Source organism: Peromyscus leucopus, chromosome 4, assembly GCF_004664715.2.
Source record: "Peromyscus leucopus breed LL Stock chromosome 4, UCI_PerLeu_2.1, whole genome shotgun sequence".
In the NCBI taxonomy this organism is placed as follows: domain Eukaryota; kingdom Metazoa; phylum Chordata; class Mammalia; order Rodentia; family Cricetidae; genus Peromyscus; species Peromyscus leucopus.
Window position 1 is genome coordinate 63,863,201 of NC_051066.1, and position 12,265 is coordinate 63,875,465.

The 12,265-nt window shown below is 35.3% G+C and overlaps 1 protein-coding gene across 1 annotated transcript; it reads right to left on the reverse strand.

Annotated features, from left to right (window-relative positions):
* Positions 1-377: 377 nt before the first annotated feature.
* Positions 378-1,286, reverse strand: LOC114687257 (olfactory receptor 4C6-like). Its single transcript, XM_028861951.1, has one exon. It carries the CDS (start codon positions 1,284-1,286, stop codon positions 378-380), a length of 909 nt encoding a protein of 302 aa, XP_028717784.1.
* Positions 1,287-12,265: the final 10,979 nt, after the last annotated feature.

Genomic DNA, 12,265 nt, shown 5'->3' on the forward strand with positions numbered 1-12,265 from the left:
AAAACAATGCTGTTGATCTCTGGTAGGAAGGTGTTGAGAAAGACAAGGATTTCTTTAGACAAAAAGGCAGTATAAAGATGACTTAACAGAATTCTAAAAGAAAGCAAGCAAGTTGCCAAGATATTGTGAAGCCAAAGGTACAATGCTTGAAAAAAATCATGAACCTTATATTTCAAATACTCTAAATCACAGCATACATTTCAGATAGTTATGAATATAAAACATCCTCATGATTTCAAGGGAAGGATGGGCATTTTTATTCATTATTCATTTATGAAAAAAAGACAACTTCTTATGCAAAACATAAGTTTCATGAAAACTTATGAGAAAAAAAAAAAACTTCTGAGAAACAAAAGTTACTTGGAAAAGAAAACTGTCTATTTCATCCAAAGTTTCTTCATAGCATTTTTCATCTCTGCATTCCTCAGTGTGTAGACAAAGGGATTCAGCATGGGTGTGACAATTGAATCTGACACAGCCATGGCTTTGTCTATAGGGTAGGTAGAAACAGGCCTCACATATAAGAAAATACATGGCACAAAGAATAATACAACCACTGTGAAGTGAGAGCCACATGTGGAGAGAGCTTTTTGTCGCCCCTCAGAATTATGAGTTTTTAGAGAACACAAGATGATTATGTAAGAGGCAATTAGAATAATGAAGATGGCCACACACATCACTCCGCTGTTGAAAATGACAATGAGGCCCAGGGTATGAGTGTCCATGCAGGCCAATGTCAGCAACTGAAATAAATCACATAAAAAGTGATCTATGATATTGGGACCACAGAAAGGTATTTGATACATGAAAAGAAGCTGAATGGTTGCATGTGCAAATCCTCCTACCCAAGCTCCCCCCAACAGCATACAACACATCTGAGGACTCATGGTGGTCATGTAGTGAAGAGGTTTGCAGATGGCCACATAGCGATCATAGGCCATCACAATAAGCAGAATGATCCCCACACCTCCAAAGAAATGTTCTGCAAAGAGCTGGGCCATGCAGCCTTCAAACGAGATGGTGGTATTTTCAGAAAGGGAGTCCACAATCAGCTTTGGGGCAATGACAGAAGAATAGGTGACATCCAAAAGGGACAAGAATGTGAGGAAAAAGTACATTGGTGATCTCAAACTCTGACTTGTGATCATGGTCACTATGATGAGCACATTTCCCAACACCATAACCACATACATGATGAGAAACACAGCAGAAAACAACTTCCGCAATTGCCAGTTCTCTGTAAGACCCAAAAGTATGAACTCTGTCACATTGTTTTGATTTCCCATTTATCTTGTAATTAGCATTCCAGCTCACCACTGTAGAACCTAAAAAAGAAATGTGATTTGAAATTAATCATTATTGAGCTTCTAAGTCATTAGTTCTCATATTGACTTACTGTATTGCTAGCCACCCTGCCATATATGGTAGAATAGTTTTTCTTTGAATTCTAATCATATCTACCAGTATAGTGATACATGGCTGTAATCTCACCACTTACTTGGAGCCAGGAAGAGGAGAAGTTCAAGTCCAAGGTCATCCTTTGCTGCATAGTGGTATGTTCCTGATTAATCTGCATAAGACTTTTTCTCAAAATAAAACCATTCTTTCAGATTAAATGGGTTCTTCTCTCTCCTTTGATGTTTACTGGCAATTATCAGTGTGCAACTTTTGACCTGTATGGGTGGTTAGGCTCCATTTGAAAAATAAAAAATACTGAGGCTCACTAGGTTTAGAAAGATTGTGATTTCAGCATATGGCCAGCATTTTCTGACTTAATATGTAAGAAAATTTAGTTAATTCACTTATTCTATTTTTCTATTATTGAAAAAGGATTGTTTTTCATACAGTATATTTTGATTATGGTTTTCCCTCCTCCCCTTGCTCCACTCCTCCTCTGCCATCAGGATCCACCCCCTTTCTGTCTCTCCTTAGAAAACAACCTGGCATTTATGGGATAATAATAAAACACATATAAGGTAAAATAAAAACTAACAAATCAAACTAGGAAGAAGAAACAAATAGAATGAAAAGAGCTCAATAAAAGGCACAAGAAAACTGTAAAGATGCAGAGTCAGCCTGTGTGTACATTCAGAAATCTCATCAATACACAAAACTAGGATCCATGATACATGTGCAAATCCTGTATGAAAAAAAAAGATAGATAAATAAGATAAAATAAAAATTTAAAAGCACTCTCACAACATTATGAGACAAGGAACCTCCAAAGATGCCATTTTCAAAACTATAGTAATGCCTCTATAATTTCTTACTTTCCTTCTAATTTTAAAATTTTATACATAATACTTATTATCATCCAATACCCAATTATTATTGGTCAATGATGATGAATTCCTATTGTGAAAATAAATGGAAAAATGGAAAGCTGCATTTCTTGCTTGGAATTACATAATTTCTATTTTGCAGAGTCAGCATTTTATAACAATAGTAATTAAAGAGTAGGTCCTAAATTTGAGAGGGGGTACATGAAGGGCTAGAGTGGGGAAGAGAAGTAGATGGAAATGATATAAATACAGTTATCATAAGTTAAATTCTCAAAATATGAAAAATAAAAAAGGATACAGGAAGCATTTTGTAAATTGCCCTATCCTTAGAAATAGACTTGCTTATTCCCACTCCCACCTTCCCCCCAGTCCACCTGCAAAATCTAATTGATTTCCCCTTCCCAACATGTGCGGTGTGATGGAGGGAAGAAATACTAAGAGAGACAACTGGAACTTGGGAGTGTTTCGCAGGCAAGGTAGAAATCTAGTGCAATGGAAACTCCCAGGAATCTGCAAGGGTGACTCTTGCCAAAACTCCTAGTAATGAAGAATACAGAGCCTGAATCTTCTGTAACCAAACAAGGCTTCCAGTGGAAGGACTGGGACAACAACCCAGCTGTAAAACCTTCCACCTACAATTTGTCCTTCCTGTAAGATATGCTAGGATACAGGTGGCCTAGAACTTGTGAAGGTGGCCAACCAATGACTTGTCCAACTTGAGACCCATGCCTGACACTATCTGGAAGGTCAGGAATCAGGAGAGCCCAGAGACCTAGCATAGAACCAAACACATTTAAAAAAAAAAAAAATCCCTGAGATGATTCCTAATAATACTCTACTGTACTTGTATACTTGTAGATCATAGCCTAGCATAATTGTCATGAGAAAGCAGAAAGGTTTCATCCAGCAACAGATGGAGCTAGATAAAGAGCCCTAGAGCCAAACATTAGGCAGAGTTTGTAGCTCAGGGAGTCCTGAGGGAGAGGGGGAGGAAGGATTGTAGAAGACAGAGGGGTCAAGGACACCATAAGTAAACAGCCTACAGAATCAACTAACCTGGGCTCACAGGGGCTCACAGAGACTGAAGAAACAATAAAGAAGCCCGCAGGGGTCTGACCTAGGCACTCTGCATATATTTCATGGTTGTATAGCTTGGTGTTCTTGTGGGGCACCTTACAATGGGGAGCAGAGACTGTCTCTGATGTTTTTGCGTGCTTTGGGGATCCTTTTCCTCCTTTTGTGTTGGCCCACTTATCCTTAATATGAGGAGATGTGCCTAGTCATATTGCAAAATAATATGCCATGTTTGGTTGATACCAGCAGGAGACCTGCCTTTTTTTGTCGGGAAACAGACAAGGAATGGATCTGGGAGAGAGAGGAGGTAGGGATAGAGAATTAGAGGAGAGAAGGGAAGGAAAACTGCAGTTGGTATGTAATTTATTAGAGAACAATAAATAAAATAAAATATAAAAATAATAGATTTTCTCTTGATACAGGCTATTCCAATGAAGCCAAGCAAAGTCACCCAACTCTCTAAGTTTGGTCAGTCTACTCTGTGGAAGTATTTATTCAAGCAAAAACTGTTTCAGTTCACAAGCTTTTTAGACACCATCTATGTCTGTGAGAGCAAAACTCAAAAACTAAAAATAATGCCAATAAAAATAAAACTGAAAGAATGTAGGAAAAAATAGTGAGTTAAGACTTAAAAGGTAAAGAAAAGAAGGCTTGAAGTGAGTTCCAACAGAGGGAGTAGCATGAACAACGGCCCAGAGTAGGAGAGAAGAGTAGGACTTTTTAAGGCAGCATTCAGAGAACAAAGTTTTGGACTCATGAATACCAGGATCTAATGTGACTTCTGCATTACATCTCAGCTGCATGACTCAATAGCACTATTTTTTTTCTTTAAAAATGTACATTTATTCATAAATTTTGAGGGTGCATTTAATAGCTTAATGCTAACACAGTAAGTCACAATACATATGCAAATGAATTCTATATATAATTTCATAAAGTCACAATACATATGCAAATGAATTCTATATATAATTTCATAAAATATCAGGACAGACATCATTCCCTGATAATATATAAACATTTGTCATCATAATTTTCTGCCTTTTTAACAATTTCCCCATACTTGTTTACATGAATGGACTACATGTCCATGTATATGGACTTATTAATTATATGGAGTATTTCTGTAAGACAATTTTCATGACAGAACTACAGAACCAACTATATGTGCATTTTACTTGTAAGTGCTGATTTGGTCTCCCAAGTCTTTATTCTTATCATTAATGTAAGAAATACCTCAGGTCTATATTTTATATTTCTTTAAATTTATTTCTGATTTTTAAAATTTTATCTTTTTGGTTTGTTTATTTGTTTTTTTTTGTTGTTGTTGTTTTCAAGACATAATTTCACTGTGTAACAGCCCTGGCTATCCTGGAACTCCCTCTGTAGAACAAGCTGGTCTCTAACTCATGGAGATCCACATTCCTCTGCCTCCCAACTGCTGGGATTAAAGATGTGCACCACCACCACCCAGGAAAATTTTGTTATCGTAACTTCATTATATTATAAGTGTAACACAATTGCATTGTTTTCAGAGAACATTTAAATTATTAAATTAAAGACTATGCAAAATACTTTTCTTTACATTTGTTAATAAGCTATGAAAACAATATAAAGCATTAACATTTTTTCATAATGAATTGTTTCAACTGTCTTTAAGATAACAGTGTTACTGAGTGGTGTGTGTGATTTTTTTGTTCTTTGTATAAAATCTGACTATCTAGACAGTCTCCAGTGTACTCTGATCTTCTAACTATACACTTAAATTTATCACTAAAATGGTAAAATATTTTCTTAATGCAAATACTTGCTTAAGTTTCTTTTCTCTAAAAATAAGGGGCTAGCCTAGCAAATAGAAGAAGGAGTAACTTCAATAGAATTTGACAGAAAAAAAAATGTGATAAGGTTGCAATTTTCAAAGTCCAAGCATACAGAAAAAGTAGTGTATTCAAAACAGTGACGGCATAGCTTTCATCATAAAAGTGAGAAAACCAGAGGCATCACCCGTTCTGTGCGACCATTGCCACCATCCTTCTCTGTAGCCATTCTTGTGTATAGAAATGACTACACTTGAAGTTGTGCTTTAACACATAGGAAAATCTTCCTAGATGAAAACAGTTCATCATTCATATATAATATTGACTACTATTACAAATGTCAAGGAAAACAACGTTTCATTTTCTTAATCAAGGATCAGAAGCCAATAATGGGAAAAAGGAGAAACGACATTTTAGACATAAAATAAAGTGAAAACTGGGGATGGCGACTCGTGTCTGAATTCCTCGCACACGGGTGACCAAGGCAGGAGGTTTGCAAGCTTGAGAGCAGCCTGAATACATAGTGAGGCCCTAACTAACTAACTAACTAACTAACTAACTAACTAACTAATTAACAAAAAGTAAAGTATTTTAAGATATGAGAAATAGAACATAAGCAAAACTACTGGAGAAACAGAAAGGTAAGTCAAGATTAGAAAAAAGAAAAACAAAGTTTACAAAGACAAGTACTGTTAAAGACAAAAAACAATTAAGTGAAACTTGGAAAAAAAAAGCTTCAGTGGTAAGCATTCCCCCTCTGGGTAGCAATTTTTATTCTTTATTCAAGGAATTTAATTTAACAAAATGTCATATTTTAATAAATATTAATTATTTGATAATTTTATATATTGATCATATGCAACTCCTCCCCTTAACTTCTCCAAGGTATGGCCCCATCTTCGTACACAACCACCCCAACTTCATGTCTTCTTTTTCTAAATTTTATAACCCACTAATCCAGTTTGCACTGCCATACAGTTCTAGTTGTAGTGCCATCCATCAGAACTTGTTTGACCTACTACAAGCCACATAGTTAAAGAAAATAGACTGCCCCTTTCCTGGAAGCCATTAACTTCCCATAGCTCCTTAGTTAAGGATAGGGGCTCATGAACACCTTAACACTCCATGTTAGAATGCTAAATTGATCTTGAACTAGCAATAACAGCTGCTGTGAGCTCATGAAGGCAGTAGTCCTGTCTTTTACAGAAAACTCTGCAATACCCTAGAGCAACAACTCAAGGAGAGGGCACTCACCATATTTTTAAAGTAATCTAAATGTTCTAATTCCATAAAATGATGAGACCTGTATATGAAACCTTAATCCCATAATTAGATGATTGTTTTGACAGCTATTTAGAAATGGGGAACAGGTCAAGTTTCTCATATATGCTATAGGGTATTACTGTGATCTTCTGGAATTCATCCACATTTCATTCACATGAAACAAACTTCTTCAGAGAAACTAAAAACCAGTGAATTATCCCAGTTTATTTTTTTCTAACCATGTGGAAAGCTTCCAGGAATATAAATGAGGGATTTCACCTAATTATCCAATTTTCATCAAATGCATAGACCTAGAACTTTTATTTTGCATAAAAAGAATGAAAGAAGGAACTTTAAGATACTCAGAGTCTAATAGAGAGATGAGCTTTCCAGGTCACCAAATGGTCTTCTGTCTTTTGAATGAAGAACAATTGCTAAAGAGGAATCCAAAGGGAGACTTACCAATTCATTTCATGTTTTCTTGCTATTTTCAGATGACTGTGTTTGTGGAGGAAAGAAGACTATTTCATTCAGCTTCTTCAGAGAAATATAAATATCTGTTCTTCTCTGGGTACCATCGAGGGCTGTAAGAACACAGGGTGCTTGCTTGAGGCAGACTTGCCTCATCCCAGATTCATCCCTTGAGGCTGGTTCTACACTGATGAAGACACTAATTCAGATTTAATGCATTTTCATGCACCAACTGTAATAACGTGCATTCTCAAGGGTGGGAACTTCCCTGGGGCCAGATAAAGACAATGCTTCACCAGTGAAATATTGAATTTCTGGGAATACAAGGGCTATAGATGTGGCCATTTTCACTTATGAAACATAAATACAAAGTGAGAAAGAAATAATAGTATAAATGGTAGCTCTCTGTTCTATAAAGTTATTTGCATTGATTCTACAATTTAATTGGCATATATCACTATGCATATCTACAATTACTGTGCTGTATAAGGGCATTTCCATATAAGTGCATGTATTTTGGCCAAGTTTCTTATATTACCTCCCATTCTCTATTTTTCTAGCTTCTCCTCCCATTGTTCCCTTCCATACACCTAGACTCTTTCACTTCAAACTTCCTGACACACACACACACACACACACACACACACACACACACACACACATATATATATATATATATATATATATATATATATATCCATGACTTATATGTCTATGTAAAATTCATACACCAGAGAAAACATACAATATTGTCTTTCTATGTATTACTTCATTTGTGTTAATGTGATAATCTCCGGTTTTTTTTTATTTCCAGTAGATGACATAGCTTTGTTCTTTGTGGCTGAATATAACTTCAGTGTATGCATCACATTCTCTTGATAGACAGCTAGTTTGATCCAATAACTTTGTATTGTGAAGAATGCTGTAATAAACATTGGCTTTGTAGAAGTATCTCTATAGATTTAGAATCTTTCAGACTAACACTTAGGACAGAAATATCATATTTTTAGTTTTTGAGGAATATCCATGCTAATTTATATACTAGATGAGTTCATTTAAGTTCATTTCATCCACCATTGTCCACTTTTTCCTTCATCCTCAGGAGTATTTGCCATTTCTTTGCTTAATGACTGTCATTCCAATTGGGGTAAGAAGGAATTTTGATCCATGTTAAATTTCCATTTTCCTGATGGCTAGTGTGATTTGAACATAAGATATTTCCCTTAGGATGATGTGTTTGAACACTTAGGTGGCACTGTTTGAGAAGGTTGTGATACTGTAAGTGTTGGAGACTTGTCGGACAAGTAGATGAGTAGAGGAGAGAATTACTTGAGGGGTAAACCCCAGCATTGCTTCCTGTTTACTGTCTGTCAACTAAGGATGTTTGTGACCAGCAGGTCTCTTGCTCCTGATGCTTATCCCAGCAGTTGCCCATCTTCCCAGCCATGCAGAAATGGCCTTGTCAAATATAAGCAAGAATTAACACCTCTTACTTTAAACTGTTTCTTTTATTGACCACAACAATGAGAAAGTTATATAATATAGCTAATGATATTAAATGCTTTCATGGATTATCAGCCATTTGTACTTAATCTCTTGAGAACTGCTTACTCATTCATTTTCTCCCATATTGATTCTGTATTTTATTTCTTTGTATTTATTTATTTATTTATTCATTCATTGGTTTATTTATTTATTTTCAATTTTCTGTACATTATAGATATCAATACGGTGTCTGAAATGTAACTAGCAAGGCTTTTCTCCCATTATCTTTACTGTTCATTAGAAAAATTAGATTTTACATAATCCTATTTGTCAATTTTTGTCATTGTTTTATCAGTGATTGGAGTCCTTTGCAGAAAGTTGTTGTCTAAGGCATGAAGTGCCCCATGGCAGCATCAACAACTACTTTTATTGTTTTTCCCTAAACACTTTTAGGTCTGAAAGTATAATAATATGACCACAGCTGATGATTACTTATTTTTTTAGCTACTTTCCTGTTTCTGTGAAGAGACACTATGCCCAAGGCAACTTAAAAAGGAAAGAATTTAAATGGGCACTTTCTTTCAGATGAGAAGATGAGTCCCTGCCCATCATGGTGAGAAGCATAGCAACTGGCAGGAAAGCATGGCACAAGAGCAGTAGCTGAGAGCTTACATTTTAATCTGAAAGTTGGAAGCAGAGGGGGAAACTGAGCCTGGCATGGGCTTTTGAAAACTCAAAGCCCATCCCCAGTGATATGCCTCCTCCCTACTTTTCAACCCTTTTCCAAAGAGTCCAACTGGGAACCAAACAGTTAAAAATATGAGCCTATGGGGCCATTCTTGTTCAAACCACCACAATATTGCTCATTAAAATTTAACTCACCTCTGTTTCCTGCCCTACCCTCAGCACCAGATCTCTATGCATAGACATAGCCCACCAGCATAGCTTCCCTGATTTTTATCTCCATTCCAAGTCAGGACTAAACACATCTCATTTTCCTAATTGCTTAGCTCATCATCAGCATTCATTCTAACTTTGCTGATCTGTACTTATACAATAACATGATATCATAATTCTGAATTGAACATGTAAGCTTATCTCATGTTATCAATGTACAATGCCAAATGATTTTAACTTATGTTATTTTTGTGTTAGTTTGGGTTAGATTCCAGCAATTACAAATGGAAGTTGGAATGCTCAAGCAGTATATTTCCTCCAAGAATGATTTATTCCCAGATATATTGCTGCCATTAGTGAATGTATTTACTTCATAATCATTGAATGAAATATGTTCCCTCATTGAGGTATTTCCAACTTTCTTTTATATTGCTACTCCTTACCATCTATTCTATAGTTTTAAAACATTTTTGTGTCTTTAATTAAATATTTTCCAATACTTCTCCAGCGCTGAGATTTCAATTGTCCTTGATTGCATCCCAACATCTAACACTACGTAAGACTATTTCTGTGAAGTATATTTCATTCTGTTTAATTAGGTTTTGTTTCCATTTAATTGAGAAATACAAATTGTGTATCTTTATCACGAATAGCATATTTCCTTGAATTGTGGGGATTAAGTTGATTAGGTTTTCATCAGTGTAGCTAAAACCTGTGGGAAAAATTTTCTAAGGGTGAACAATTATTAGTTCCATAGTTCAAGAGGTTTCAATTCATTGTCAATGAATCTCCTGCTTCTTAGTCTGGGCACTGTGGTGCTGGATATCATGCTATGGAGTGTGTGGGTGAGAACAGTAACTTACATAAAGTAGTGATAGAGAATGAGGAAAAGATCTGAAGAGAGATATAGTCCTTAAAGGCATGACCTAATGACCTACTTCTATCAATGGGGCCTCACATTCTCAGAGCTATTAAGCATATGAATTCATCTGTGAATTAATTAGGATCCAATAGCCTTTCAAAAGCTCAGTGACCACAGCTAGTATTTAATATTATGAAACTTCTGGGGACATTTTCAGATTCAAACTATTATATATGCATATTAAAATGACTATGGTAAGTTAATTAGCATATGCAACCACATATTTTTCTTTCCCCTGCTTCTAAATGCTGACAAAAATGAAATTGTACTAATTTAATATAGGATTAGTGTTCCTTGTAATATTATTTAGTAATTGTAATTTCTGATTTTCGCTGTGGTTGCTTGAGAACAACAAATAAAGAAGCCCATAGAAATGCAGCCTGATAGCAACATGAATAACTTCATTAGTTTTCAACACACTCAAAAGGGTTTGAGAGATGCATAGAATTTTCAGTTAGATAATCCTTCAGAAACACTTTAACACAAAATGTCATAAGCAGGAAATCTTCATAAGTTGATATGTTAGCTATAAAGTTTTCATTATCATAAAGGACTGATTTTATATAATTTAAAGTGTTCTGGGGACTGATATGATTTCCCAACTATCATTAAGACAACAAATTAAGACTAAAGGCACAACTGCCATTAGAGAATGCAATACTAGAAAGATTCATATTTATATCAATTACTGTTGGTTTTCAATAAACCAATATTGAACTGGAGTTTAGAGATATACATGAGAATATTTCATCTGCTAATTTGCAGCTATAGAACCACAGGCATAAGTAAATAAAATAGCAATCATTGCTTGGTCTTATTCATATTCATTCATTACAGGAATAGCAGGAAGATGGCTTCCACATCCCCTATTTCCAAAACTTTTCAGGATGCATATGACAGCATTGGCCTATGTTACAATATGATAATAAGACTGAATACAGAAAGTGTAGCTTTTATCCACCCAACATAGGCAGGGTGGTTTAAATGAACCTGTTACAAAGTGTTCATAAAAAGGTTGAAGTATTCACTATAATTAATTACAGTAAATAGAAACATTTTATGTTTTGCTACCACAAAATACTTTATTAAAATTACAAAGTAAAGAGCAAACAGAAAAGAAATTCCTTGAACACTAGACTAGTGTTTATCCTCAAGGATGAATAGGGTTTCCTAAACCATTTTATTAGACTCTAGTAATAAAAGAACGATCATTTTACCCAAAGTAAATTTTTCAAGTTCATTGTAGAATCAATATTTTAAATTTTTTGCAATATTTTTAAAATATGCAGCTAATTAATATAATAAGATGTTCTGGAATTATTTTGAAGGTTCTTCAAATAAGTGAATGACCCAAAGTCTACTACAGATTCACTTTACTTTGTTTTAGTTTAACCTAGATATGACAATACTAAATTTTTCCATTATTTGTTTCTATAAATGTTCTATACATTTATACATTGTTCCAACAAATATGACTGAAGCAATTATTTTGTGCCAATTACAGCACCTGAGATAACACAGTATACAAAGCATAATTTTTCTAGCCTGGTGATCTGAATTTTCACTATAAAATATTGAAAATAATTGAACATGTGTCCTTGTAGTATGATTGAGCATTCTTTGGATGTATGCCCAAGAGTGGTTTAACTGTGTCTCCAGGTAGATTGGTTCCCAATTTTCTGAGAAACTGCCATACTGATTTCCAAAGTGGCTGTACCAGTTTACACTCATCCCTTGCTCCATATCCTCTCCAACATAAGCTGTCTGCAGTGCTTTTGATCTTAGCCATTCTGACAGGTGTAAGATGATATCTCAGAGTCCTTTTGATTTGCATCTCCCTGATGATTAAGGTTGCTGAGCAATTCCTTAAATGTCTTTCCGTAATTTGAAATTCTTCCTTTGAGAATACTCTGTTTAGCTCTATGCCCCCCCTTTTTTTCATTTTTCTTTATTAAGAAATTTTCTACTCACTCCATACACCATTCACAGATCCCCCCTTCTTCTTCCTCCCACCCCCCCCAGCCCTCCTACCCAAGCCACCCCGCATTCCCACA

Coding starts and splice junctions, on each gene's coding strand:
- LOC114687257 (XM_028861951.1), bottom strand. CDS start 1,286: ATGGGAAATCAAAACAATGTGACAGAGTTCATACTTTTGGGTCTTACA.